The sequence below is a fragment of the Raphanus sativus genome, chromosome 4 (assembly GCF_000801105.2).
Source record: "Raphanus sativus cultivar WK10039 chromosome 4, ASM80110v3, whole genome shotgun sequence".
Lineage (NCBI taxonomy): Eukaryota > Viridiplantae > Streptophyta > Magnoliopsida > Brassicales > Brassicaceae > Raphanus > Raphanus sativus.
The window spans coordinates 17,849,578-17,877,538 of NC_079514.1; the positions used below are offsets into that span (position 1 = coordinate 17,849,578).

General features: G+C 36.5%; 5 protein-coding genes across 9 annotated transcripts; 3 read left to right on the forward strand and 2 right to left on the reverse strand.

The window, feature by feature from the left end:
- The first annotated feature begins 1,478 nt into the window (after positions 1-1,478).
- LOC108854668 (cyclin-T1-5) lies at positions 1,479-5,368 on the forward strand. 3 transcript variants are annotated; one of them, XM_057008653.1, is made up of 8 exons: positions 1,479-1,700; positions 2,220-2,488; positions 2,697-2,778; positions 3,049-3,183; positions 3,260-3,435; positions 3,525-3,676; positions 3,774-4,735; positions 5,114-5,368. In XM_057008653.1, exons 2-7 carry the CDS (start codon positions 2,259-2,261, stop codon positions 4,730-4,732), a joined length of 1,734 nt encoding a protein of 577 aa, XP_056864633.1. In that variant the 5' UTR covers positions 1,479-1,700; positions 2,220-2,258; the 3' UTR covers positions 4,733-4,735; positions 5,114-5,368. The 3 variants fall into 3 exon arrangements, with proteins under 3 accessions (XP_056864633.1, XP_018483781.1, XP_018483782.1); XM_018628279.2 differs by lacking the exon at positions 5,114-5,368 and having other exon boundaries at positions 1,480-1,700; positions 3,774-4,964; XM_018628280.2 differs by lacking the exons at positions 1,479-1,700; positions 2,697-2,778; positions 5,114-5,368 and having other exon boundaries at positions 2,348-2,488; positions 3,774-4,964.
- A 2,089-nt stretch (positions 5,369-7,457) lies between these two features.
- Positions 7,458-10,112, forward strand: LOC108854998 (CBBY-like protein). The gene is made up of 11 exons (XM_018628683.2): positions 7,458-7,841; positions 7,945-7,991; positions 8,090-8,153; positions 8,474-8,522; positions 8,614-8,682; positions 8,779-8,840; positions 8,921-9,001; positions 9,156-9,310; positions 9,415-9,499; positions 9,603-9,746; positions 9,860-10,112. The coding sequence occupies exons 1-11, from the start codon at positions 7,576-7,578 to the stop codon at positions 9,960-9,962; spliced, it is 1,125 nt and encodes a 374-aa protein (XP_018484185.1). The 5' UTR covers positions 7,458-7,575; the 3' UTR covers positions 9,963-10,112.
- Positions 10,113-10,180: 68 nt separating this feature from the next.
- On the reverse strand, positions 10,181-15,270 carry LOC108854997 (protein ROOT HAIR DEFECTIVE 3 homolog 2). Its single transcript, XM_018628681.2, has 23 exons — positions 15,110-15,270; positions 14,819-15,006; positions 14,631-14,697; positions 14,419-14,521; positions 14,265-14,335; positions 13,977-14,040; positions 13,831-13,896; positions 13,702-13,749; positions 13,550-13,612; positions 13,381-13,437; positions 13,140-13,298; positions 13,000-13,068; positions 12,829-12,920; positions 12,657-12,735; positions 12,395-12,560; positions 12,201-12,325; positions 11,850-12,112; positions 11,675-11,771; positions 11,427-11,597; positions 11,113-11,217; positions 10,939-11,033; positions 10,733-10,829; positions 10,181-10,647 (listed from the first exon to the last, which is right to left on the reverse strand). The coding sequence occupies exons 2-23, from the start codon at positions 14,973-14,975 to the stop codon at positions 10,357-10,359; spliced, it is 2,505 nt and encodes an 834-aa protein (XP_018484183.2). The 5' UTR covers positions 14,976-15,006; positions 15,110-15,270; the 3' UTR covers positions 10,181-10,356.
- A 212-nt stretch (positions 15,271-15,482) lies between these two features.
- LOC108855692 (DNA-directed RNA polymerase III subunit 2) lies at positions 15,483-25,194 on the forward strand. 2 transcript variants are annotated; one of them, XM_018629567.2, is made up of 39 exons: positions 15,483-15,641; positions 15,821-15,880; positions 15,989-16,085; positions 16,188-16,309; positions 16,465-16,557; positions 16,644-16,716; positions 16,800-16,890; positions 16,968-17,020; positions 17,296-17,360; positions 17,512-17,617; positions 17,704-17,814; positions 17,933-17,992; positions 18,334-18,366; positions 18,498-18,548; positions 18,620-18,718; positions 19,022-19,081; positions 19,172-19,264; positions 19,608-19,718; positions 19,809-19,919; positions 20,013-20,129; positions 20,295-20,411; positions 20,494-20,574; positions 20,957-21,061; positions 21,153-21,233; positions 21,326-21,463; positions 21,566-21,610; positions 21,849-21,926; positions 21,999-22,138; positions 22,231-22,321; positions 22,720-22,838; positions 22,923-23,058; positions 23,159-23,289; positions 23,519-23,644; positions 23,732-23,787; positions 24,001-24,071; positions 24,165-24,249; positions 24,385-24,488; positions 24,566-24,694; positions 24,933-25,194. In XM_018629567.2, exons 2-39 carry the CDS (start codon positions 15,855-15,857, stop codon positions 24,981-24,983), a joined length of 3,456 nt encoding a protein of 1,151 aa, XP_018485069.1. In that variant the 5' UTR covers positions 15,483-15,641; positions 15,821-15,854; the 3' UTR covers positions 24,984-25,194. The 2 variants fall into 2 exon arrangements, with proteins under 2 accessions (XP_018485069.1, XP_018485070.1); XM_018629568.2 differs by having other exon boundaries at positions 15,485-15,641; positions 15,825-15,880.
- Positions 25,195-25,390: 196 nt separating this feature from the next.
- Positions 25,391-27,228, reverse strand: LOC108849014 (ras-related protein RABF2a). Of its 2 annotated transcripts, none has more exons than XM_018622504.2 (7): positions 26,974-27,228; positions 26,585-26,662; positions 26,339-26,506; positions 26,177-26,225; positions 25,995-26,068; positions 25,784-25,877; positions 25,391-25,716 (listed from the first exon to the last, which is right to left on the reverse strand). In XM_018622504.2, the coding sequence occupies exons 1-7, from the start codon at positions 27,013-27,015 to the stop codon at positions 25,613-25,615; spliced, it is 609 nt and encodes a 202-aa protein (XP_018478006.1). In that variant the 5' UTR covers positions 27,016-27,228; the 3' UTR covers positions 25,391-25,612. The 2 variants fall into 2 exon arrangements, with proteins under 2 accessions (XP_018478006.1, XP_018478007.1); XM_018622505.2 differs by having other exon boundaries at positions 25,391-25,736; positions 26,974-27,226.
- Positions 27,229-27,961: the final 733 nt, after the last annotated feature.

Below are 27,961 nucleotides of genomic sequence, written 5' to 3' on the forward strand. Positions count from 1 at the left end.
GTCAAAACTACCAATACTCCTAGTAAATCTTTAGTTTAAGAGTTTTTACATTAACTAAACATAGTTGAAGATTTTACCATTATGTATATCAAAACTACGATGATTTATCTTGTTAACAGTTGACTAACTTATGTTAGAGTTAATATAGACTTAGGAACGTTTGAAAAGTTCAAACAGTTTTTTAAAATTATAATTAAGTTGAAGTCGTATTTGGTACTCACATCATTTGGTACTCACATCGCATTTGGTACTACTTAAATTGTTGGGGTCAAAATTGATTTTGTTTTTGTTATAATAGAGTGGGTGTCAATAAAGAAGAATAACAATTAGCTTGTTTGTAACTTCGAAAGAAACCGATTAATGAAATTTTTTTTTGGATAATTTTGTAGTCTTTTTTTTTTGTCAACTTGTGGTTTCATTAACCAGCCCATTGGGCAAAGATTACAAACAGACTCAAATTTTTTGACCCAGGAAAGCCCAAACACAAACAGATACGTTTACATGCTAAGAAACACGTGTGAAGACTCGTGGCGTCAAGTCCTTTGCCGAGAAAGAAGAGAGACGGTGCCGACTAACTCCCCGGTAATCCATCCATCTCCATCTCTGATCAGTTGAGGCTGCTTGCATATTCTTCTTTCCTCCAATCGCCGTTAATCTCGAAATTTTCTTCTCTAATTTGTTAGAATTTTAGCCCAAGGAAAAGCTTTAATAGAACCAGGAATAGAACCTTGTCGGAACGCTAACCCTATGGCAGCTCCGGCTCATCTGGATTCTGTTCTGGATCTTCAAAGTACAGTCCAAAACCCAGGTTTTGATCATCATGGAAACTTCACCCAAACCCATAGCGAAGCTTGACACCACCTCTGAATCAAAAACTAAGCATGTCTAACAAAGAAGAGAATACAACCCTCAATCAAAAGGTGTATCAAATTAAAACAGAAGGAGAAGAACTAAACCAAAACTTTAATTATGTTTAACCCGTTTCAGAGAAAGATAAGATTGATATTCAACTCTGATTTGGGTGAACTTTACACATCAAAATCGCCTATGCGAAGAGAAAAATCGCCATAGCGAAAAGAAATTCTCCTAAGAAAACACAAAATTGATCAGAAGATCGAGTATTTACAAACAAAAGAGAACCTCATATCCTTCTCTGAAAATCTCATCTCCTCTGAAAGATATGAGTGAGTTAAGAGGAGAGAGTTTTCTATCTCTAAAAAAAGGAGAGAGGTTCTTTGGGAATACGGATAGTTTTTTAGTCTATTTTCACAAAAATAATTTTGAAAGAGAAAAATGACCAAAATTTCTTATTAAAGAATAAATATGTGTATATTCTTGAGTTAACTAATCTAGAAAACTTAGAATTTTAAATTTTTTAAAATAAAAAATAAATATTAAAAATTTTATAATAAAAACGATAATTTAATCATTTTATTTTAAAAGAAAATATTTTGTGACAAAAATTTAAAAGGGCTATGGATGAGAATCGCCATTATTTATTTCCTAATGTGTAAAAGGAAAGAGTGGAATCTGTCTCAGCTTTTGGGATCAGACTCTTTGATCTCAATCCTATCAATCCCCTTCTCCTTCTCTTCTTCCTCCTTTGTTTCTCGCGACTTCTAGGGTTAGGGTTTGTTCAATTCACGCTTTATTCTCTCCTCGTCCTGCAAATTCGATAAGTAATTTCATCGCAGGTAAAGGTAAGTATCATCTATCATCTCATCATTCCTTCCTTCCTTCTTTCTTTCGATCACCGAATTGGCTTTTAGTTGAATTTCTTCTTCTATCGATTTTTGGGTCTCTTTAGAATTGAAAATTTCAACCTTTCGATTGCTTTCTCTAGAAACCACTTGGATTTGATTGTTCTCGGTCTTCTGAGCAAAAGTTTCTAATTTTTACTCGAATTGGTGATTAGATTTACCTAATCAATTTCTCAGATTTTGTTTGTTTATGAGAGGTGAGATAAGTTCATTTCCATTAATTTGCAATTCGCACATGGTTTATGGTTGTGCATGATTCATGTTCATAGCTTGAAACTATGTGCTTATTGTCATATGGCACTTCAATCAATCTCTTCAGTCTATCTGTCTTAAAATCTGCTTTCTTTGTTATTGATTGATTCATCTTCTTTACACATCTGCTAGTCAAAGCTAAAGTTTTTAGTGTAATTATGAAGATCATACAGTCGCTAGTTCTTTATGATCTGTTGCTTTTGCTAGGTTTAGGATATATATTTTTGAGTTTAAAAAGATAGCATAATGGCTGGAGTACTACTAGCTGGAGAATGTTCGTACAGTGAGAGTGGAGTTTCATCTCACTCCAGGAACTCTCATGAAAAGCAAGACGAGGGTTCCCGCTGGTACTTCCGAAGAAAAGTAATTGAAGATAATTCTCCCTCAAGGTTGGATGGTATTGACTTGAAGAAGGAAACTTACCTCCGTAAATCCTACTGTACGTTTCTCCAGGACTTGGGCATGAGGTTGAAAGTGTAAGTTCCCTTTTTTTCTTACTTTTGTTTTTCTTTGAACTGCTTGGTATTGCTTTGCATTACAATTGTTCCATTTTAGTCCCATCAACATTGTGTACAGAGGAATCATTACTGAATTTTACTTCCGCTAGTCATGATTTCTCTACTGTTCTAGGCTTTCAGTTTCTTGATTCTCATTTGAAGTGGCTGATATAGTTTCCCCCAACAGTCCTCAGGTTACAATAGCTACAGCGATTATCTTCTGTCATCGATTCTTCTTTCGCCAATCACATGCAAAGAATGACAGAAGGGTGAGTTTGTTGTTTTGCACCTGAGGCTAGTTGAATACTTTTTTTAAAAAAATGCTAGTCTTTTATCTGTATTGGCTCCATCTCCTTGCCATTTTTAGAGGTTTCACTTCTCTGTGAACAGATAGTTTGGCTGTGACTTTGATACATATTTAGCTTGATTCTTATCCTATGCAAGGTTTATGAATTGTGACTGTCAGTGCTGATTTACACTTCTAGAGCAGGGGAAAAAATACTTAGATACTGAGTAATTTTTTCGTGTTGGTTTCACAGACAATTGCAACCGTATGCATGTTCCTGGCTGGAAAGGTTGAGGAAACTCCACATCCCTTGAAAGAAGTTATTTCTGTATCCTATGAGATCATAAACAAGAAGGATCCTGGCGCTGCACAGAAAATCAAACAAAAGGTAATCATCACACTAATGAACCTTCACAGATCTTTTGACTCCGTTAAGCTTAAGCTAAAATATATCACTCTTGCAGGAAGTATATGAGCAACAGAAAGAGCTTATATTAAATGGAGAAAAAATAGTACTCTCTACACTAGGCTTCGACTTCAATGTTAATCATCCTTATAAACCCCTTGTAGAAGCCATAAAGAAATTTAAAGTTGCCCAGAATGCTCTTGCCCAAGTTGCATGGAATTTTGTCAACGATGGGTACGTCGAAGTGCTATTTCCTTCTAAAGCTTCCATTAGTTTTGTGTGTCGTGTATTTTCCTCTTCATACAATGAAACGTGGCTTGCAGTTTGCGGACATCACTCTGCCTGCAATTTAAACCTCATCACATTGCGGCTGGTGCAATTTTTCTTGCGGCCAAGTTTCTTAAAGTGAAGTTACCATCAGATGGAGAGAAGGTTTGGTGGCAAGAGTTTGATGTCACACCTCGACAATTAGAGGGTATGTAGATGATGAAATTGATATGACTACTCTTTGTTTGACTTGCATTACCTGTTTGGATATGATTTCAAGAGTGATCACCTTTTGTATATTTCAGATGTTAGCAACCAAATGCTTGAACTTTATGAGCAAAACCGTGTCCCTGCATCTCAAGGAAGCGAAGTCGAGAGTAGTGTAGCTGGAGGGTCAGCTCATCGGCCAGGCTCCAGAAATGGAGCGTCAACCGATGATCATGTTGGCTCTAGGCAAACGTCAGTACGTTCAACCCATGAACATTCAAATTCTGATAATCATGGGGGTTCATCAAAAGATGGCTTGAGTCAGAACAACGATATTAGGGGTGGTGACGCAGCTAATTCTAGTGTCGATTACAAAGAGGAGATAGAGAGAGAAATAAAAGAAAGCCCGTATCATGAAAATCATCCAGCTCACAAGGAAAATGCGAGAGAAGTCCCCCACAACTCTAGACCTTTAGTTGATGGACCTGGGAAGGACAATTCAGAAAGAGAGAGTGGAGAGCTTCAAGATGATGGCGCTGCTCCTAAATCCAGAAAGGTTGGAACAGGTGATGCCCCGATCATCCAATCGCCAAAAGACTTGAAATTGCTTCGGGATAAGGTGAAGGCTAAGCGAGAAAAGGCTAAGAAGTTGCTAGGTGAAAGAACGAGGGAAAAGGATGTGATGGATGAGGATGATTTGATTGAAAGAGAATTGGAAGATGTGGAACTAGCTGTTGAGGATGAAAAGGCGACGCAAAAAAATGTACAGAGCAGGCCAAAGGCCGAGAACTCTGATCTCATGGTTACAGAACATGGTGAGATTCGAGATGCTAAAGGAAATAAAAATGCTGCAGAAGAAGGTGAAATGGTAAACGATGCGTCTCCAGTGCATAGCCGAAAGAGAAAAATGGGAAGCCCTCCTGAAAAGCAGTCAGAAGGAAAGAGACGCCACAGTAGTGAGAACGGTGAAGAAGGCCACAAGACGACGAGCAGAGGTAGTAGTCATCGTGGTGATAGAGAGCAGAGAAGACACTCACAAGAGAACAACCATTCATGAGAGGTAATGATTATTAAAAGTGCTACTCTTGATATCATCTTATGGCCTTTCTAAAACCTGTGGCACTTTGATGCCCAACCATGTGAACTTGACTTCTCTACGTGGGTCGGTTCAGTCGTTGGAACCGTGGTCGGTGTATGTTATGTTTAATTATATATCTATTTGTGGCATTTTGCACAATCCAACGGCTTGAACGAGAACTCATCATCCTTAAAGGATGTTGATAAGCTAATCATGCTTTCTTCCTTATAAGTACTCCATGCTAGGAACTTAAAGTATGCACTATGCATTATATCACACCTGCTTTTTTCCGCCTATCTTGAACTTAGAAATGGTTTGTTTCCGCTGGTAAACTTTATACTTCTACTTGCTTGAAAATAGCCATCATGATAAAGTTTCCTCCACTATGGTAAGATGGGAGTTGTCATCGTCTGAGATACCGATCATATGAACCTTGCGTTGTGGTCAAAGCCACAATCGCTTTCACTTCTTTGTTGTTTAACTGATTTTACTTTTGATAGCTTCTCCAAGATTTTGTTATTACAATATCTTTTTAAGTTATATCTCATGTAAAAGAGAAACATTTGTACGCTATTGAAGCGAGTTATGGAGAATCTATCCATTTTTTTCCTGACAGTTTGGTCTTGACTCAGTAAGTACCATTAGTCAACCAGGGACCCGCTGAAGTATGTCGTCACTCATATATTTATATATATTATTAATATATATTATTAATATAAAAATATTATTAACTATACATATAATTGAATTTTAACCAATAAAAAAATAAATGGTATAATATAGAAAGTTATATAGCATGTACAATAAATTAATTTTGGTATTAATATTGGGTAATTCTATAAAATAGGTTCCTTTCAAGTTTTTGTCACAAAAAAACTATCAAAATGTTTCATTTAATGGGAGAAAAAACAATTATACTATAGATATATAAACACAATAAATAAATAAAAACAAAAAGTAAATTTCTTATAGTTTCAGGTTATATATATTTTTTAGATTTGAATTTATTTATAACTTTTTTTGAAAACTTTTTTCCAATTTTTTTTGAAATTCGAAAATACTTTTGAACTATTTTTAAATTTTTATTTTCAAAATTTTAATATTTATTTTTTATTTTATAAAATTTTAAACCTCAATCTCAAATCTCCATCCTTTAACTCTAAGGTCTAGACTAATTAACGAAGACATAATTGCATATTTACTTTTTTAATGAAATATTTTAGTCATTTTAGTCGTTAGAGTTTATATTTGTGACAACAAATTTTTTTAGTGCTATCTTAAGATATTTCTTTTAAATATAAAATACCATGTAATCAAAAACAAAAATTCTCTAAAATGTCTACCGTAGGTCTGAGTATTTTAATCTAGATCCAAAAATCTGAACCGGAGCCGGTCTAAAAATACATGATTTGAACCCGACGTGAAAATTTACAAGTACTTTTTAGATCTAAATTTCTTTTATCCGAATAGATTTGGACTCGAAAAAATCGATCCAAATAGATCTGGACAAAAAAAAACGACCTGAATAGATCCAGACCCGATAAAAACAGATTTATGCCTGACTTAAAAACATGTATATCCATAACTATGATTTTTGTGTTCTATTTTATATATATATTATATTATGATTTAGTTGAAATATTTTTTGTTAATAATATTTATAATTGTAACATTTTTAGGTAATATACAGTTTAAAACTTAGAGTTTAAAAATGTTTTATGTTAATTATTAATAGTTTAATTTAAGTTAATTTATAAAATTTTAGATATATATAATAAATTTTGACTAAATTTGAGTGAGTTTGGGTATGTTATGTCTTTTTCAGATCCTAAATACCCGAATCTGATCCGGACTAATATATATGGACCAGAAAATTACGGGTATTTTTACAGGTATTGGAATTATAGACCCGGATCCGACAAGATCCGACCGGGAACCAACCCGAAAAGTTATAGGTATCTATATGGATCTAAATTTTTAAGACCCGATCCGAACCCAACAAAACTAGATCTGAGGACCCGAATGCCCAAGTCTACTCTTCCATAAAAAAAAAATATGTTCTGTGTTTTATCTTCCATAAAAAAATCTAAAATATCTTCCATAAAATTTAGAATTACTTGTAATCTAAAACAATAATTCTAAACTAGGTGTTTTGTGCATGCGCAGTAGTAAAAATTTTAAAATCAAAATATATTAAAAATAATATTTTATTATTATTTTAAAGTAAAGTTGAAAGAAATAATATAATTAGATTAAAATTCGTGTCTTCGCCCCGGAATGAATATTGTGTATATAAATCTTTTTTATGTACTATCATTTATTTGCACTCTTTTTACATATTATTAAGTAAAAGAAATATAATAAATATATTGAATAATTAAAAAAAACCAATAACTATTATGCATATTATTAAATTGATACATTTTTATGACAAAAAAAGAAAAATAAATTGATTCGTATATATAAATTAAAAAATTATTATTATTATTTACAATCATTTTTAAAATATTTTTTTCAATTTAAATATTACTTTTTATTTTGTATGATTGTAAACCTTAAATTGTACGTTTTAATAAAATATTTCTGTTATTTTGATTTTTAGATGTGATAAAACTTTTTAAGGCGTAAGATATTTTGCATATATAAAAACGATTCGATTTAGCAATGAGAAAGAGAAGAAGATAAGAGTAGGCAAAAAGTAAAAGAATAATCATAAAAAAAAACGTGATTTTATTTTAGGATGGTAAACAAAAAATAATAATAATTGAAGACTCTCTGGTTTGGTATGAATCAGCAGAAAACACAGAGAGAAGAAGGTAGCCATGGATTTCGCTTCTTGTTCGATCCTTAACAATCTCCAGCTTTCTTCTTGCACAAAGTCTCATCCTTTCACGACTAACCTGTGGTCACACGACACTGGAAGAAGACGACGAAGTTCCTTGGCTTTTCTTGATTGCCCAGAAAGATTCCAGATTCTCGGAAAATGCCTGCGAGTGCATAGACAGAGTTCCTCCACGCGCTGCTTATCAGCGAGCCGTGAAGATGCAAACCCATCTGAAGAACTCGCCGTGATACTTGAGGTTGATGGGTAAGTTCCGATGAAGAAGCAAAGCTTCAAACTTTATGAAGCCATGCTATGAATTGGAGCAAGTTCTTGGTTTTGATTCAGTTCGGTTTTTGTTTGTTCTCAGGGTAATGATTGATACATGGTCTAGTAATCGCCAGGCTTTCAATGTAGGTGCGTCTTCAATCACCCATTTCTTTTTCAAAATCGCCAGGCATTCAATTTGTCTCTTTTCTGATGGTGTTACTCTCTCTTATTTGTGAATTTTACAGCTTTTAAAAAGCTTGGGCTTGACTGTGCTAATTGGCCTGAACCAGTTTATGCCGACCTGTTGAGGTATGTGATATCTAAGTTTTGTAATAATATTTGGTTTGACTTGTGTGCTCTAGCTGGTTGGCTTTTTGGTTTCTTGACGTTTACTTTTTGAAATGCTTAAGATTTGATTCTATTCTTGCATATGTGATCCTAGAGAACCAAGTTGTTCCCAATCATATATGTTTCCTTAATTCTTATACAAGTCTATTAGATACTAAGCTGAATGTTTGTGCTGTAACTCAAACTCTTTTTGCTTCACTTGGACATAGCCATAGACGATTAGATTTTTCGTTGTACAGTAGTTCCATTTCCTTGTCTTAAGTTTAGTTGATTATCTCCAGAAAAGGTGCTGCTGATGAAGAGAAAATGTTGGTTTTGTATTTCAACCAGGTAAGTTAATCAGTTCTTTTTTGCTTGGTTGTCACTAGCGACAACATACGCTTCTTTCTTATCTCTTGTATATCTACTACCTCTTTTCCAGATTGGATGGCCTTCCTCCTTGCCAACCAATGAGAAAGGGACTTTTGTAAAAAGTGTATTGCGAGAAAAGGTTGCACTCTTTCTTTGAACATGACGTTTTCTTTTCAGCTAAGTATTATTCTCTTGGTAGTTAAGGTCTGATAACTTCAACTTGTTTTGCTGGCAGAAAAATGCCATGGATGAGTTTCTGATGTCGAAAAGCTTACCTCTCAGATCTGGAGTCCAAGAGTGAGTCTCTTTAGATATGCCTCTTTCAGACTGATTTAGAGACTTCACTTCTCTTGTGGCTTAATCTCTTTGCGGTGTAGGTTTATCGATAATGCACACACTGAGAAAGTACCCGTTGCTATCGTAACAGCCTACTTCAAGAGTGGAGACAAAGTAGCCTTGTAAGCTCCCAAAGAAATTCTTTTTGAAATTTTAGTTAAGTTAGTTAGTAGCCTTTTTTTACAAAACAGTCCAATAGCATAAACACAATCCTACATAGAGTTTCTCTCTGTTTTGTTGATTTCTCCTTGTCTTCTTGATGCGGGTATTTAACAGATCCATTGTCGAGATGCTTGGAGAAGAAAGACTTCCCAATGTGAAAGTTATTGGAGACAATGAGGTGGAACAGAGTATGTATGGACAACTTGTTCTTGGCAAGGGAGTTTCTTCAAGTCTAGAGGAGCAACTAGTCAAGGAAGTCAAAAAAGCAGGTATAGAGCTCGGAGAACAGTTTGCAAGTACTCTTGATCTAAGATCTTGTCTTGTAAATGCACTTAAAAATCTCATCCTATTAAACTTTTTTTTTTGTGACTAGCATCCGCTGAGAAACAGAGGATAGCAGAAGAAGTTGCATCGATGCTAAAGCTAAGTGTGGACATTGACACAAGCTCATCTGAGAGGTCTAATTTTCTCTTCTTCTCTACAAAAAAAAAAAAATCAATTCAATACCTCAACATAAACACTAACATATTTTCTCGTTTTCTTTATTTATTTATTTTCCAGATTGGAGAAAATTGTGGTTGCATTGCGTGCTGCTGCAGAGTATACTGGATTACCTGTTAGAAACTGTGTACTTGTTGCTGGTAGTCAATCTGGAGTTTCTGCTGCAAAGATGATAGGCATGCCTTGTGTAGTCATGAGAAGCAGGTTTACTAAATTTGATTTGCATGTTTCTTTTATTTTATTTTTTGTTGCTTATTCTTCCTGAAAGTTTGTTATCTGGAGCATTGCTCACTTGCGTTAACATCTCTTTCCGCTAGTTTAACTGCAAGAGGTGAGTTTCCATCAGCAAAAGGTGTAATGGATGGATTTGGAGGTGCAGACTTGACCATTCAAAAACTTAGGCACAAGATCAAGCCTTGAAGAAACAATTTCAAGAAAGCCGTCTCAGAGTGTGTTTGTTTATTTCTGGTGAAGTTTTCAGGTTGATGATATTTTATCTGTTGCTACATGCTGTAACATATTTGATTCTTTGTAATGTACTTTTTTGATTAGTTTTTTTTTTTGGTACTATTGTCTATTTTAGATTCCAACGCTCTACGAACCTTTTTCTTGTCTAGCCTAAGAAGAAAACCAGAGAATTCACAAAATGAGCTTCAAGGAAACATAAGTTGGTTATATAGCTAACCAAGATTTTAAAAACTTCAGTTACTTCTTCAAGGTTTTATTTTGATATGAGTCCGTTTCCAAGTCGAGACATCACCTATTTATACAGACACATACTCTTCCATGGTAAATCTTTCACTTCTAAGTTGGTTTACATTTCAGTAATCTCTGTTTCTCGTACGTTGCTGGTGTTTCGTCTCTGAACCGGAGCAGGGCTCGAGTATTCTGCATCATCATCAGCCAATGATGATATGTTTGATGAGACAGATTCAGCTACTGTGTTTGAGACGGAGTGTGAGGGAGATTGGTGTCTGTAGCTTTGGGAAGCTGAGTATTCTGGTACTCCTTGAGTTGTTTTTCCTTGAGCTTCTTCCGCAAGCTTCCTTAGAAGATTCATAACAGTTGGAAGAAACTTTGATGTGACAGAGAGTACTCCAGCAAGCTAAAGATACAACAGGAAACATGATGCTGTTAAAGATAGTGGTTTGTATTTGAAACAGTTGGAGAATTGGAGTCATAGAACTTACTGCGCCATGTTGAAACTCCCTAGGAACGTCAAGCTGCACCCATAAGGCTTTGGAGAGTAAAAACGCCACAAACAGGCCTAAGAGGTACAAAGGATTCCTGTTCCACAAAAATGAAAAATGCCAAATGAATATAACTAGCTGAAGCACTGTTATGGAGAATTCTGGAATAAAAGATGTAGAGGAGTTACAAAGACAATAAACTTTACCTCAAGAGCATCATTAATTCATTGAAACCAAGGACAATCATCAACACGATCGCCCAAGCAGGTGGAAGCCAGTTGTTATTCCGCTTGTGGGCTTCCTGTAGAATAGAAATGAAAACAGATTCCACTTAAGTATATAGAACGTATAGAAATTCTGAGGTAGACTTGCAAAATCACCTGTGCCGAGATAGCCTGGGTAACGGTATACTCGGTCTCAGATTTGAACTGTCTCCACAGCGACTTGCACTGCACTGGCGTCAATAGCACGTCTTTTGGAGGAACCTGCATCCACAAAACCAAACATTGGTTAATTCTATTTGACTACAACCGGAAGCGGCATTGGTATTACCATCTCATGTGCCACAATGCGAAAAATGTCTGGTTAAGTGAACTAATATGTTAAATTCTCTATTCCATTTAGTGTGATGCCTCAATAATAATCATTTACATTAACCAGACTTTACTAGAGGTCACTCTATCATGTTGTTTACCTTTTCCCAGGAGCTAGACGCAAGTGGATCGGTAGAAGTTCCCATGCTTCTGTTGTGGGAAGATGTATCAGATACAGTTCCATCCATGAAAGAAGAAAAAAGAGTACTCTCAATTTTGTCCGGACTTTCATCGAAACGTATCGCAGCCATCACAGATAGAAGACTTAAAGCCTACAGAAGAGTAACATATAGAGTCAGTTTCATGACATCAACTTAGCCCCCTCGCCTATTAATTCTAAAGAAATTACCTCTGCGCGAGCATCTTTTGTGATTGCTCTAATATCCTCTTTTCCAGTCCAGACCCGTGGCATTGAGTCTTTGTCATGACTGAAGACTGTTGAGAACCTGCAAAAGGTTTGAAAAAATTGACATCAAGCAAAGATAACTGACTGTTAATAGGAGGCTAGTCTATCATTTTCTTACCTATCTTTCATTCGGATCAGAATTTTTGCAGCTTCTTCTCTCGCCTTTTTCTCCACCAAACTCCGAGAATAGTCCTTTAGATTCTGAACCATAGCATCAGTTGTAGCGTGATCTAGCTCAAAACCAGTAACCACATCCAGAAAATCTGTAACAGCTGCTTCAGTCTCCCGTTTGAGAAGTGTCCTTATGGAAGGCCAAGTCTCTTTTCCACCAGCTTCCAACAAAGATTCGACAGGTGCACTCAGTGCTTGAGTTAGCCGTTTCTGAAAAAAAACACCAGGATGCAAAACAGATATTAATACGGGCACTTGACAGCTAAGAAATCAGAAGAAGAGAAATCCAAAGCATAACCTCGTAATTGGCAGTTAATTCAGATAGTTTAGCAGTCCGTGCAGAAGCTGCGTGAGAATCAATATCACGACAAAGCTTCTCTCTGACTTTTGATGCATTCCAAGTTGCTTGTTTAACCGCAGCATCTGACGGGGAACACAGTTTATAAGAGGTATAGTCTATAAGAAAGTTATTGTAGTCGATTTGTTTCTCACCTTCACATCCTTTGTCAAAAACAAGTAGACAAGACTGCTGGGAGTCCCGCACAGCATTTGCGAATCCTTTTCCTTGATTTAGATATTGTTCCAGCCGGACCTTGAACGATTCCAGTGCATTGGATCGTAAATGTCCCAACATGGTAGCATAAGCAGTGTACACAAACTGAAAATTTGGAGAAAAGCAATCATTATCATAAGTACCCAGACCCTGAGTCACCAAACACTAATAGTGCAAACACAAATACGGAGGAACTCTTACATCCAAAGCTTTAGATTTCAACAGTAGACGCTTTTCTTTTCTTACTCCTTCATCAAAGTATATTGCCTCTGCGTCGTATCTAAGAAGTGGTAAGCGAAACAAGATAACGTTAAATCTCTTTGCTCGGGAATAAAATATTTCACGAACCAAAAAATAAAAAAAAGGAGCTTACTCTGAGAAGTATTTTTCTAGGATAGAGCTGAGCTTTCTGCCGAAACCAGGAGCCAGACCACCTTCTACGGCTTTTTGCAACTCCAACCAACTCTACACAGAATCTACCGTGTTATGTTCTCACAAACCAGCAAGAAAATTTATCGTAGGTAAGGAGGCCACGGAAGTATACCTCATCGGTTGCCAAGTGATGTAGCTTCTCATTGGCTATCTCTTCACACCGAACAGTGGCAACCATTACCTTGCAAGCATAAACAAAACAGCATTAGATGGCAAGACCAGAAAGCATGGTAGATTTTAGTGAATAGAGACCTTGTGAGCAGGAAGGTCCAAGTCTCTATTCTCTTTTATAACTTTCCAAATCTCCTGGGAGCTGAAAGAAAACCCTGAAGCAGGAACTACACCACGCCTATCACCAGCAAGTCCCCCAGGTGAAATGGAATGGAAAAACCTCTGCCTCAACTCAGCAACCTATTTAGAAGTTGCCATGAATCAAGGGAATCAGTCTTAAGATCACTTTGATGCTTACGTGTTTTAGATATAAGAATAATACCTCTTGCTTAAACACTTTTTCCTTATCTTCATAGCTCGATAAGCCAACGACCTCTACCTACAAGCACATATCGAACTAATTTTAGAAGACAAGACGGGTATATTCATGAAAATTTTGGTAACAACAAAACATTAATTAGATAGAAGCATCGTCTCGACTATCTCCTTACATTGAAGAATTCACTCAGAGGTGTATTCTTGTGTGCTTCAGGCTTGCGAACTGAATCCCATATCTGCATCATAATCGGTACCCAAATGAAAGAGGAGAAACAGTAAGGAAAAGGAAACTGAGAGAGAGAGTGTGTGTGTATGCATGTGTAACCTTCTGAATATCTTCTCTTAGAACAGGTTCAAGACGATCCATTGGAGTCTAAGAAAAATAGCATATGTTAATCAAAGAAGAAGTATGACTTGACCATCAAAGAATCATGTTCAATTGAAAAATCTAAACCTTTGTTTTATCACGTATGACGAAAAGAAGAGTTGTTTTCCGAGGGCTAAACAAACGCAGCATAACCTACAAGAGCAATAATGAACATGTTACTGAGGCCATTGATTGAACATAAAGTTCCAATAAATATAAGCACATCATGATACCTGGAAAACTGTCTTCAGCAATGGTTTGTTGGCAGCCTGTTCCCTTCCGATGTCATGGCACCACCTACGGAGTTCATTATTTCAAATATAAGTTTGAACACAGAAGTTAAGAGTTAAGATCCAGAAAGGATATCAAATGTACAAGTAGTGAGTGGAGTGATCAATCTGAAACTATATCTATCTTCTATTAGCACCGAACGTTAACTTTCTGCTTTCGTGTAATATACATACCATCACTCATCAGAAGTAGTTATCAGAAGAAGAGCCAAAAAAAAAAAGGAGACTCACATGTTAATGAGTACAATATCAGCAACAGCAAGAGCAAAGAGGGCACTTTGTTTCTCAAATGTAGTGTCATCCTGAAAATAACAATAACCGTTGACAGGAACCAAAAATGGGTAGAAAACACACAAGAAAAGAAACTTAAGCCCAGAGATCTGACCTCGCCTCTTTCTCTACCATCGGTACCCTCCAAATCCATGACAAGTGTGAAAGGCTCAATGCCAACACACTTAGCCATCCAAATACCTTTGGTTGTTTGACTCCTGTGAAGAAGAGAAAAAAAAGAAGAACCACCAAGTCAAACAAATTTCAACTCTAAGAACATGGCAGTGCCACCAAAAAAAAAGTAATATATAGAGAGAGAGTAGAAACCTTCCGGCAAAAGCATCCATTTCCTTAAAACTGGTATTGAAAAGATGATTCAAAAGTGTACTCTTCCCTGTTTTATCACCCAAATCAAATTCAATACAATTATGATTAAACAGTTAGCAGCGCACACAAAAAAAAAAAAGATTCAAAGACTTGAATTCCAAAAAAAAAAGAAAGAAAGATCATTAAACCGCTGCTTTGAGGGCCCATGATGGCAACAACAGCATAAGAAAGTCCAGAATCAGAGAGCTTCGTCTTCTTCACGAAAGTATCCAAACCCTCCACGTTGAATTCACCCTTCCCATCGATTAGCTGAGTCGGGAAACAGTCCTCCTCGCTTTGCCCCATTGCTTTATTTCACGTAATCGACTCTACAACCCTAGAGAATGTCATAAAAACTCGAAATTAAAATCATGTGTGCTTAGATGATGATGATGTTGCATGCAGAGTATAAGCTAGTAAGGAGTTTTGGTTTCCCTTACCAAAATAGGTATTGGCGTTGATAGAGAGAGAGAAGAAGGAAGAAAGAAGAGAGAAGAAGAGAGAAGCGCCTAGATTGCAGCGGGGAATATACGAAGCCTTGTTTCTCGAGTTTGTGTCTCTTTTTCTTCTTAACAAAGAAAAATTAATTTGATTTTTTACTCTTTTTGAAGATATATTTGGTTCCCCCTAGAAGATTTATGTTTCCAGATTTTTTATTTTTTTTAATTATGAAAACACCTCAATGTTTCACAATCTTGTACCGAATCAAACCGAGATTTATACCAAACGTAAACCGACTTTTACCATTATTCGAAAGATTTAACTAAACTAAACCATCCAATCTAACCGAAAACCCCTCACCTTTTTTTGGGTACTTCTTCTGGGAGGGATTGTAATAAAAAAAATTGGTGAACTTAGCCGCAGGAGGGTTTTAGCTCTCTCTCTCTCTCTCGCTTCTCCGCAGTCTCCTCTCCATCCATTGTCTGTTTCTTTCAGCCGACGACGCTCGCTGTTGTTGTTGTTGTTGATACGGTTAGCATCTCTTCCTACCGCTTCTTTTCTTTCAAATATATCCAAGAAAATCCACCGGCTTACCAATTCCAAAGCTGTAAATTTGGTTTTGTCTAAGGTTTACGAATTAAAAAAAAAAACTCTATGTTTCGCTTCTTTCTTCATATATATATTAGTGTGGTAATTATATTTCTTTTCAGACAGTTGACAGCTGAATTGCAAGTTAAAAGAGTGATGGGACTCAGTCACGAAGATCTTGAGTTTGCTTCTTTTTTTTTGAAATAATATGAATGTGCTTTCTTTGTTTATGTTATAAAATTGTATGTTCATACGTTTTTATTCCAATGTAACTCTTTGTATCGAAACAGCTTGACCAACGATGACCATTTCGTGGACAAGCAAAAGCTTTCAGCTCCTATCAAGTCTACAGCTGATAAGTTCCAGCTCGTTCCCGAGTTCTTGAAGGTACACTGCAACTATTTGTTTGTGCCCTTTTGTACCACCTCCGTGTGTGTGTGTGTGTGTGTGCAATCACAGTTAGATGATTAATTGTGTCTTGTTTTCTAGGTGCGAGGACTTGTGAAGCAACATCTTGATTCATTCAATTACTTCATCAATATCGGCATCAAAAAGATTGTTCGTGCTAACTCTCGTATCACATCCACTCTCGACCCAACCATTTACCTAAGGTCTAAACCTTCTTTTCTTCTTTCTAATCCCACTCTTATCTGTGTGTCTTGTTTCATGGAAAGGAAAAAAGCAGAATACTTTTCAGTCATTTTCTCAGTCTATCTTACAAGATTGTGCTTAGAAACTAAATTTTTTTGAGCTATTTTTGGGGCAGGTTCAAGGATATCAGAGTTGGTGAACCCTGTATTGTAAACATTAGTATGACGGAGAAAATTAATCCACACATGTGCCGATTAGCTGATATGACGTAATGACTTCTTCTCTTTACTATTTCAGAATATGCTACATTCTTCGTGTTTTAAATGCATTGTAACATTTTGTTTTACATTTCAGATATGCTGCTCCAATAATTGTCGATATAGAATATGTTCACGGAAGTCATGGACAGACGACAATAAGTGCAAAGGTAACTAAACGTATCTATCTTTATAACATTATGCTGCTTGTCAACAACAACAACTCAGGCTGAATATACAATGTTTGTTTCAGAATGACGTTACTATCGGAAGGATGCCTATTATGTTGCGGAGTTGCCGCTGTGTATTACATGGAAAAGATGAAGAGGAACTTGCAAGATTGGGTTTGTGTTTCACTCTTATTTCAAAGCCTTGCTTATTTTTGTTCATCATTTTTATTGTAGTCTGTTTTGGATTCCAGGTGAGTGCCCACTTGATCCTGGTGGATATTTTGTCATCAAAGGAACCGAGAAGGTAACAAATAATACTTCATGCTTCGTATTTATAATCTTCTTACAACTATCTTATGGAGTCTATATATTGACTACTTGTCTGCACTTTGACTTTTGGTTATCTCTTGTGTTTTATATCTCTCTTTAGTTCATACTAGATTGTGTTTTCATTTGACCATTCAGCACCGTTCTTGTTCTAATTCGTAGTCGACGTTCATTTTTTAGTGTGAATCAATTATTTTTCTTACGTGACCTGAAGTCTCTATTGATTGTGTTGGGGTTTGCTATTCATTTCAGGTGTTGCTGATACAAGAACAACTATCGAAGAACAGAATCATTATTGATTGTGATAAAAAGGGCAAGTAAGTGATATCTTCGTTATTTCAGTCCTTGTTGTATTGATGGCAAGCATCCCCATAGCTATTATTAACTGTCAAGCCAAAGAAGTTTGTCAAAGTTCAAGTACCCAAATTTCATCTTTTGCTGATTCTCTCTTTTACTGCTTGTTCCCAGCATAAATGCATCTGTCACAAGCAGCACTGAAATGACGAAAAGCAAAACGGTTATTCAGATGGAGAAGGAGAAGATATATTTATTTCTACATCAATTCGTTAAAAAGGTGAAGATACATCTCCACGTCCTTCTCTGTAATGGTAGATCTTCCAGGGTTGGACTCTATTGGCTAAACATGTAATTTTTTCATAGATTCCAATTATAATCGTCCTCAAAGCTATGGGAATGGAGAGCGACCAAGAGATCGTACAAATGGTTGGAAGGGATCCCCGTTTTAGCGCATCACTACTGCCTTCTATGGAGGCAAGTATTATAACCACCTGCTTTTTTCTTCTATGTCACTTTATTCAACCTGTGGCTCTGATGAACCTTGATCTGTAAAGCTTCATATTTATCCATCAAAAGGCTTATCTAATTTCAGGAGTGTATTAGTGAAGGCGTGACTACGCGACAAGAAGCACTGGACTATCTTGAGGCAAAGGTGCAGTGATTTATTCCTCTTAGAGAGTGATTTGAAAGTCTTCTTATTCAATGATTCACATATGTCTACTTAAAAAACCTAGAAAAAAAAAAGATATCACTGCCCTGTTGAAAAAGAGCTCTTTCTAGTGTTACAAGGACCTTAGCTCGTCTCTGTCGCTACTGAAAAGAAATCTGCAGACTTTATGTTCTTATAGAGTTGCATCCACTCAGTTTGTGATGTAACGAGTGAAATAAACACCCCATTGAAGAAAAGAGTAGACTATCCTTTAACAGTAGTTTCTGATTTTTGTCAATTTGCGGCAAGACTGACTGACATATTTTTTTTATTAATTTCTGTAGGTGAAGAAATCATCGTATGGACCTCCTGAAAAGGTTTTTAATCCGCTACTAAACTCCTTGTTCAACTTCAGACAGATGGATAATATGCCTTTGTTCAAAAAAAAAAAGAAAGCTTTCTTGCTTAGTAAAAAAATTCACATTGTATTATTTACATGATGTGCTAGGATGGCAAAGCTCTATACATTCTCAGAGCTTTATTCCTTGCACACGTACCTGTAAGTATCCCAACTTCTTTTGGTTCTTAAAATTTTAGTATTTGCTTACTGATTGCTGTAATCCCCTTTAGGTGCGTGACAACAATTATCGCCAAAAATGTTTCTATGTTGGGGTGATGTTGAGGCGAATGATTGAAGCCATGTTAAACAAAGATTCCATGGATGACAAGGTAATACCATAACCCTTATATCTGCAAAGGTTCTTTTCTGTACATGTGGAATATTTTTGTATTCTGGCTATTTACTTTTAGGATTAGATTACCTAAAGCTGACAAATTTAAAACAGGGAGGGACATACTGAAATAGCTTACAAAATGTCAGTAAATAATTTTACTTACTTGATCATGATGGCTGACTTGTTAATCTACCATTTGAGAATGAACTAAGGATGATCTGGAGACAAGTCGTATTATAACCCGAACCCGACAATTCATATTGCTTGTATATATGTTCTTAAATGTGTCTTCATGTAGGATTATGTTGGTAACAAGCGGTTGGAGTTATCTGGACAATTAATATCTCTTCTCTTTGAGGTATCACTGGAACTTATCACCAGACGCAGAATTTTCTTGTGTGTGTACTCTAGTCCTTACCTATGGTTTTCCTCCTTAACGCTGCTACAGGATTTGTTTAAAACAATGACCACTGAGGCCATTAAAAAAGTAGATGGTATCCTTCAAAAACCTACCCGGGCAAGCCGTTTTGATTTTTCACAAGTAAGTGTAGAACTATACTGCCTTGCTAGTTCATGTCTTGCTTTAGCTATGAACTGGTCCTCTTTCATAGTACTGAATTAAGTAAAACGTATTGCTGTTTTCAGTAGGCTCATAATGGGTTGTTATTAGCTAGGTGTTAATGCTATTATGTCGATTGGCGATTGCTTTATCAACTTAATCCCCCTTATGTATTCCGCTACTACTTGAATTGCTACAATTAGGATATTTACCGTTATGTATAGCTTTTGGCCTAGAACATGGATGGAATCAATTTTTAGAAATAATTACTTTAATGAAACAAACTGATCGTACAACTTCAATTTCTTTTGTGATGTGCTTGTAGTGTCTTACTGGAGAGAAGAATCATAATATTTCTTTTGGACTAGAAAGAACCCTTTCAACGGGGAACTTCGATATTAAAAGGTTTAGAATGCATAGGAAGGGCATGACACAGGTCAGTCTCACTCTCTCTACACACATCTGCATGTATGTTTCTAGCCTCATTCAGGCGACAGTGTTCTTAAAGAAATCTTTTGATATATAGGTTTTAACAAGGTTATCTTTTATTGGGAGCATGGGGTTTATTACGAAAATTTCGCCACAATTCGAAAAGTCTAGAAAAGTTAGTGGGCCTAGATCTTTGCAACCCAGCCAGGTAATGATGCTGTCTTTATAAGCCTATGTGAATTACTGCTTCTCTTTGAACATTCATTTAGTTTGATCTTTTGCATTGTGATTGCTCTATAAGTGGGGCATGCTCTGCCCATGTGATACCCCAGAAGGCGAAGCTTGTGGTCTTGTCAAGAACTTGGCGTTAATGACTCATGTCACAACGGATATAGAGGAAGGCCCATTGGTTGCTATGGTATGTGGTTGTTATTTTATCAACTTTTAAGTCAATTTACTCACATTAATGGCCTTTCCTATGGCTTTGAGAGTGATACCTCCGGAATCACTATACCCTTCTCATTAACTTTGGCTAGTCATCTGGTTTTGAATCCTTATGTTTTGATGGATTTTCCGGAAACAGTGCTACAAATTGGGTGTCACAGATCTGGAGGTACTATCAGCAGAGGAGCTGCATACTCCAGACTCATTTTTGGTCATATTCAATGGGCTAATAATTGGCAAACATAGAAGGCCGCAGGTACCTTTTTCTACAAATACACGGATCTGCACTGGGCACTATACACATCTTTGCACCTCTTCACTAGCTTCTATTGTTTCAGTACTTCGCCAATTCTCTTAGAAGACTGCGTAGAGCTGGGAAAATTGGGGAGTTTGTCAGTGTGTTCATAAATGAAAAGCAGGTATCTCCTCCAGTTCTCTTTTTTTTTTTGGTAATCCAAGTATTTCAAATGCACGTTATAGCTTGTGTCCATTCGCCCATTAAGCATAACCCAATCGACAGCTGTGTTCGTGTGGTTAAATATTGGAATTAAGATTAAGAATTCTGAATTAAAGTTAGACTCAGGAAGCTACATGAATTTATTTGTAGTCTCTTCAGCAGCCCTCCTTTGAGTGATTTTAAGCGTAGAAATACAGTTGAGGAGTGGTGATCTCATTTAGAATACTACAAATTCAAACATTGTTGTTAATAAGGAAACGATTAATCCCTAAATGTCTGCCAAGTTTTTCTCTTGGTACACAAATGTTCGCTGGGACTGACTCCGTAGAATTTCTTTTTATCAGCATTGTGTTTACGTTGCTTCTGATGGTGGCCGGGTGTGTCGACCACTTGTTATAGTTGATAATGGAGTATCAAGAGTTAAACAATACCATATGAAGGAATTACAGGTACATGTGTTTTACTCTCCCAGATTCATGCATACTTGTCTTAGTGGTATAAGTTAAAGACATCGGTTGACTAATGTGTATTTCCTTGAAGGATGGTGTACGCACTTTTGATGACTTTATTCGTGAAGGTTTGATCGAGTATCTTGATGTCAATGAGGAAAACAATGCATTGGTTCGTGCCAGTCTTTGTTTTTTCTAGATGTATTATATTGTATTGCACCATATGCAGTCGAAAATCATCACTGTTCCTTTCTTTGTTTTTAGATTGCTTTATACGAAGGTAGCCCCAAGGAAATGAAAGACACAACCCACATTGAGATTGAACCATTCACCATCTTAGGTGTCGTTGCTGGTCTTATCCCCTACCCTCACCATAATCAATCACCTAGAAATACGTATCAGGTTTGTGTGTCATGACATTCTGATACGTATTTTGCAGCATAAGATATGCTGCATATTCTGTTGGTTTGCATCGCGTTAATAGTCCTGTTACATTGCGTGCAGTGTGCTATGGGAAAACAAGCTATGGGAAATATTGCCTACAACCAGGCATGTCCATTTATACTCTCCATATCATTTCTTTGAGGCAAAGCTTACTGCTTCCCAGTTTTGTCGACTTAATTAGAACAATTGTTGCTTGTTTTTGTACTAATGTTTTGCTTAATTAAGTTGGTTATGTAAAGTCCAAGTACTTTAAAGCCTCTGTCTTCTCCCTTGCATCATGTTCTATTATATCTTGCTTTATCTCAGCCACTGACTTTGCCTTCTACAATCTGTGTATATATAGTTAAACCGGATGGACTCATTGCTTTACCTATTGGTGTATCCTCAGCGACCCCTGTTGACCACAAGGACCATTGAATTGGTAAAAAGTGTATTTGCCCTAATATGAAAGGATTTATAGTTTTGTACTAATACAAAATATGCTTGTTAACAGGTTGGCTACGATAAACTTGGAGCAGGTCAAAATGCAACAGTTGCTGTTATGAGTAATACTGGATACGACATTGAGGATGCAATAGTGATGAACAAAGCTTCCTTGGATCGTGGTTTTGGCCGCTGCATTGTTATGAAAAAGTATGTTGGATTTCTCTTTGAGGCAAAAGTCGGTTCCCTTTAGATAGAGTCTCGTACACTAACTATTATTACTTCTCACGTTTGTGAAACAGACTTGTTGCTACTTGCCAGAAGTATGGTAACGATGCAGTAGACAGAATACTCAGGCCACAAAGGACAGGTCCAGATGCTGAAAAGATGCAGGTAATACATATTTCCTGCATGTGTCCTCAATGCTACCTCTCTTGCAGACATATCCTAGGACTTGTCATTCAAATTCAAAGATTTGGCCATTTAGAGAATTAGTTTTCTCGCAAATTCTTTTCTTAACGGATATTTTAGATGCTGTGAAAATAGTCCTAGGTAATCAATCCCTTGAGTACATAATACATATCCCCATTTCTGATTGGAGTGAGCAAACACAATATTACTGTTGCTTTTTTAAAATTGTTTCGTTATTTCTCAGAACAGAGACTTCATTAGCAAAATTTTGACCTGGCATAAACTCTACAAGATGTTCTTATAACATTCCTATTCCGTGCTTTCCCTCTGCTAAAACATGGTAGATATGTTTTCATGGTGACTGTTGTTTTCTCCTTTAGATACTGGATGATGATGGAATCGCTTCTCCAGGGGAAATTATTAGACCGAATGATGTCTATATAAATAAGCAAGTCCCTGTGGATACAAGAAATAACGTTACATCTCAGCAATCGGATAGGTATCCCACTAACTTTTCCCCACATGATCATGATTGTTTTTATAACTCTAAAGGCAACCTGACAATATTTTGTGCAATTTTCAGTCAATATCGTCCAGCCAGAGAGTATTTTAAAGGTCCTGATGGGGAAACGCAAGTGGTAGATAGAGTTGCTCTGTGTTCTGACAAGAACGGCAATTTATGCATAAAATATATCATTCGCCATACTCGTCGGCCAGAGGTGAGAAATTTTATGTTCAGTACTGTTTTCTTTCTAGCCCTAAACGGCTAAGGCGTCATGTTCTACAGTGTTAATTGAGTCTTGGTGTGCTCTTGTTTAGCTTGGAGACAAGTTCAGCAGTAGGCATGGGCAGAAAGGTGTATGTGGTACAATCGTTCAGCAGGAAGATTTTCCATTTTCTGAGCGTGGAATTTGCCCTGATTTGATCATGAATCCTCATGGTTTTCCAAGGTTAGCAAATATTCTTTATAGCCCCAACTATTAAGTAATTTTCATGGTACCAAACAAGCTAAGTGTTACTATCAGTTGGGACAAATTTGTTTTCTATGTTGGTACGCAACTTCGAACGTTTATGTTAAATCCCTTTAATTCAAAAGCTTGAAGTGTCATTTGAAGTTTTAGATTACTTGAGATCTGTATTATAACTGGCGAGTTTATAAAAACGCTATTCTTGTCACAGTCGTATGACAGTAGGTAAGATGATAGAGCTCCTTGGAAGTAAGGCTGGGGTGTCTTCGGGTAAATATCATTATGGTAGTGCTTTTGGAGAACAAAGTGGTCACGCTGACAAGGTTGAGGATATAAGGTACAGTTTCTTATATATGATGCTTCTTCTAGTGTGCTGAAACTTTTGTTTTGGCATTTAATGTCGTCATATGTTCCATCATTTCAGTAAGACCCTTGTGAAGCATGGCTTTTCCTACAGTGGGAAGGACTTGTTATACTCAGGTACTGCTTTTCTTCACAACATTTCAGAATGTGCAATAATGTTAGAACCCATTTAGTGTCGGTTATTATATTCTTTGAATAAAAAAAAGTCGCTTAGATTCATTGAAATTGAACAAAGAAAAATGAGATCCAAACTTCTTACTCCAAAGCCATATAGGGTTCATGATTCTTTCTTTGTACATCATACCTGACGATCTTGAGAGTCCCTCACAGGTCTCAGTGGTGAGCCATTACAGACATACGTCTTTATGGGGCCAATATATTACCAGAAATTGAAACATATGGTGAGGTTCCTCTATAACCTATTTAAACATAGATGTTTGGTTTCTCGGAAAAATAACATTGTATATCTACCTTTTTGTACTTATGCTGAATAGGTTCTGGACAAAATGCATGCACGAGGGAGTGGACCCCGTGTGATGATGACAAGACAGCCAACTGAAGGGAAATCTAAAAATGGAGGTAAGTTGATATGTGACTATGGTTAGATAGATTTCCATTTAATAATTAGTTTTGAAGTTTTCCTGTTTTGTATGTTCACTCTGGATTTAACCATGAGTTGTTGTTTTCTCAATTTTATCACTAATGCTGTCACAGGTTTACGAGTGGGAGAGATGGAACGAGATTGCCTTATTGCTTATGGAGCCAGCATGTTGATCTATGAGCGCCTCATGCTTTCTAGTGATCCTTTTGAAGTTCAGGTAAATATTATTATTCCAACATTGTATGAAAGATTAATATATTTGTGGATAAACTAACAAACAATTTTAAAATGCAGGTTTGCAGAGCTTGCGGTTTATTGGGATATTACGATTACAAGCTGAAGAAAGCAGTTTGTTCAACATGTAAGAATGGTGATAGCATTGCTACTATGAAACTCCCTTACGCATGCAAGCTCCTCTTCCAGGTAAAACTACCTTTTTGATCTCTGTTTTTGCCTGTCAAACTGAAGCTCTCTACTTAGTCCAGATTCGTAAATGATAAGATGATTTTGAACCTTCGATGCAATTTCTAACTGAAATTAGTAAAGAAGCTTGTATGGTGTTTTCAGTTTTACTCACTCATAAAGCTACTCTTTACAGTTTTCTTCATGCTTGTTTCGGTTGTCTGAACTCTTTTTCTCTCTGCTTTATACATGGTTACAGGAACTCCAGTCGATGAATGTTGTTCCCCGTCTGAAACTCGTGGAGTCTTGATCTCAGGGGAACGTTGTCAAAAACTCTGAAGAAGGTTTTACTTTTATAATAATATCGTTGGCTTTTGATATTCTAATGTCCACCTCTGAGGTTGGATCATATTAATTTAAACATTCTGCAATTTTGTTCTCCTTTTTGGATGTCAGATGTTTTGTTCTCACTGTTTCTGAAACTTTGAAATAAATAAATCACAGTACAATCTTCTTTGTTACTCTATAAACATTGTTTTCATCATGACAAGACGACCTTAAAGAATTATACAGGTTTAATACCCAAGTCCTGAGGTTAGATGACATTAGATGATTAATGAACCAAGAAACACATGTTTCGTTTTCTATGTTTCTGAAAACATTTGTCTTCATCAAAGATAACACAACCTTTGAACATATAAACGAAAGGAAAAAGGATTTTGGTGCAAAATATATAGAGAAGCGATCACACGCATAGTAAGTTGTGATATCTAATTACAAATCAAACCTCTTCAAATACAAGTATCTTTAGATTTCCACAGAGCGGAAACATCTTGATATACAATGCAAAGCAAAGCGACAACGTTAAGACAAGAAGAAAACACATAAAGAGACTGGATGTTTCCTTTCTACAGTGACTAACCAAGAGAGAGAGCTCTCTTAAGCACAACATGATGAACTACTCACTGCAGTAGCTGCTGGCCCGCTTGGGAGAACCATTCCTGCTGGGTTTTCTGCTGGCTGTACACGTGGTAGCCTTTTTGCTGCAACGGTATAAAGGGAACTTAGTCAAAAGCAATATAATTTGTTTCGAGTGTAAGAATGACTCACCGATTTCGTAGAAGATGTCTTTGACATTTGTTGCAGTCTTAGCAGAGGTTTCCATGAAGAAAAGGCTGTTCTCTTGTGCGTACGTCTCTGCCTCCTGCAAAATGAGACACATGATATATTACTATCATTAGCAATTAACAACACAAGTCGAATCTCTGTTCCAAAGTGTGTATTAGCACTTTAACAGGAGTGAGTGGAAGAGTTGGTATACCTCGGCAGACACTTTCCTTGCATCCAATAAATCAGCTTTGTTTCCAGCAAGAGCCATCACCATATTAGGGTTACCTATTGACACAAGAAGAAGATATATAAAGTCAAAGCCCCATTATAGCAAACACGCCTCCCCAACTATACTATATGAAAACAATAGACCATAGTCAGCGATAATCTTACCTTGTGCCTGAAGTTCCTGAACCCATTTCTTAGCCCTCTCAAATGAGGCCTGTGAAAATAGAAAAAAAGTTAAAAAAAAAAAAAAGAAGAGTTAAAAGCACACCTAAAGAAGCACAAGGCTGAATAGTGTGAAAGGGAATGAGAGAATAATAGGGTAGTTACTTGATTAGTGATGTCAAAGACAATAATGGCAGCAGCAGCACCCCGGTAGTACATAGGAGCCAAGCTATGGTAACGTTCCTGACCAGCAGTATCCCAAATCTCAAACTTGACAGTTGCATCATTGACAGCCAATGTTTGAGAGAAGAAGGCTGCACCTATCGTTGATTCCTGTTCACAACAACATGTATCAAGAATCTCTCTAGAAAAGAAGAAAAGACTAATAATGGGGAGAGAATGTAGAGAAACCTGGAATTCAACAAACTGATCTTTGACGAATCGAAGCACAAGACTTGATTTTCCAGCTCCAACATCCCCAAGCAATACCTGAACAACTTAACCAAGTTTAAACCCACTAAAACAAAAATAAATAAAATAAAGGAATGAAACACAGATCAACGATCCAGTCAAACTAGTTAAGATCATTCCACGCAAACAAAGCTACCAGATCGTGAAAAGATACAACCTTTACACTAAACCCTAAGCTTAATACTACTGATAAAACATGCAATCTGAGATCGGAACAAGACGAATTTCCCAAATCGGATATCAACGATCCAATCAAACTTGTCCAGAGTCAAAATCACGATCCGATGATAAAAATGAAAAAGGAGAGCAGAAAGAATCAGGACACTAACCAATTTGGCGTTGATGTTCTTGTTTCCTCCAGCGGTGGTCATGATTGTTGATCTGTGAAGCTCCGGAAATCCTCTGATCAACGAGAGATCGCAGATGAGAGATACGCGTTGACAATTCGAAAGCCGGAGAAGAGAGAGCCAAGAAGCTTTGACAACACACAACCGATTCCTCTTTCTCTCTCTCTCTCTGGGGCTCTTGATGACGATAGCAAAAAAGCAGCAGACGAGAAAACAATAGGACAAATATCATACGGCTAACTGGCGTAATAGCCATGTTTCGGTGATAAATTAGGGAAGTAGACATGATTTTGACATAATTTATTCCGGTTATATCCCTCTAAAAAACAGGTTACCGGTTTCAACACATAAAGCAAACAACGTGGTGAATCTCTATCTCATATTAACAACGACATAATTTAGGAAATGCGTCACAAAACTTTATTCAAAATCAAAGGAAATGAAGAAAAAGATGCAGAAAGAAGAGTAAATAACTATTGTAAGTATAAAAAAACAGCGTTAAACAAACGGAAAAATCAAAATTGTAGTTCCATACTATGTATATTAGATAGAATAGTATAAATATAAATGTAGTTCCAATTGAAAGATACAAATGTAGTATAAATACAAATGTAGTTCCTATCAACTAATCACTAAACCCCATCCCAACATTTGAATAGTGAACTTTAAACTAAACCCTATCAACTAAACATTAAACCCTACACGGAATTATAAACATTAGTCCAATGTTAACCATAATCTTCTATAAGATTAGTAAGATGCATTACCATTCTACATGAGGCATATAGAACAGAAAATGTGAAAATGTAGTTGAATTTTATATATCATCTTAACATATTTCTCAAATGTTGATATGGTTATGCCTTCATGAAAGGTGGTAATGTTTGCTCTAATGTCAACTCCAATTGTACATAAACTAAATCCTATTAACTATCACTAAACCCTACATGAAAATATAAACCCTAATCCG

Bases quoted from the DNA above. Each gene is read 5' to 3' on its own strand.
- LOC108854997 (XM_018628681.2), bottom strand. From the start codon at position 14,975: ATGGGGCAAAGCGAGGAGGACTGTTTCCCGACTCAGCTAATCGATGGG. The intron at 13,299-13,380 runs GTATTATTCTTA...ACTTCTAAATAG, and splicing joins AAAAAGTGTTTAAGCAAGAG to GTTGCTGAGTTGAGGCAGAG. The intron at 11,034-11,112 runs GTGATTTTGCAA...TCTATTCTACAG, and splicing joins CCCAGGCTATCTCGGCACAG to GAAGCCCACAAGCGGAATAA.
- LOC108854668 (XM_057008653.1), top strand. From the start codon at position 2,259: ATGGCTGGAGTACTACTAGCTGGAGAATGTTCGTACAGTGAGAGTGGA. The intron at 3,184-3,259 runs GTAATCATCACA...TCACTCTTGCAG, and splicing joins CACAGAAAATCAAACAAAAG to GAAGTATATGAGCAACAGAA. The intron at 3,436-3,524 runs GTACGTCGAAGT...CGTGGCTTGCAG, and splicing joins TGGAATTTTGTCAACGATGG to TTTGCGGACATCACTCTGCC.
- LOC108849014 (XM_018622504.2), bottom strand. From the start codon at position 27,015: ATGACCACCGCTGGAGGAAACAAGAACATCAACGCCAAATTG. The intron at 26,226-26,338 runs GTAACTACCCTA...CTATTTTCACAG, and splicing joins TCTTTGACATCACTAATCAA to GCCTCATTTGAGAGGGCTAA. The intron at 25,878-25,994 runs GTATACCAACTC...CTCATTTTGCAG, and splicing joins CAAGGAAAGTGTCTGCCGAG to GAGGCAGAGACGTACGCACA.
- LOC108854998 (XM_018628683.2), top strand. From the start codon at position 7,576: ATGGATTTCGCTTCTTGTTCGATCCTTAACAATCTCCAGCTTTCTTCT. The intron at 8,683-8,778 runs GTTGCACTCTTT...TTTTGCTGGCAG, and splicing joins AAAGTGTATTGCGAGAAAAG to AAAAATGCCATGGATGAGTT. The intron at 9,500-9,602 runs GTCTAATTTTCT...TTTATTTTCCAG, and splicing joins GACACAAGCTCATCTGAGAG to ATTGGAGAAAATTGTGGTTG.
- LOC108855692 (XM_018629567.2), top strand. From the start codon at position 15,855: ATGGGACTCAGTCACGAAGATCTTGA. The intron at 20,130-20,294 runs GTATGTGGTTGT...TTCCGGAAACAG, and splicing joins AAGGCCCATTGGTTGCTATG to TGCTACAAATTGGGTGTCAC. The intron at 22,139-22,230 runs GTATGTTGGATT...TTTGTGAAACAG, and splicing joins CGCTGCATTGTTATGAAAAA to ACTTGTTGCTACTTGCCAGA.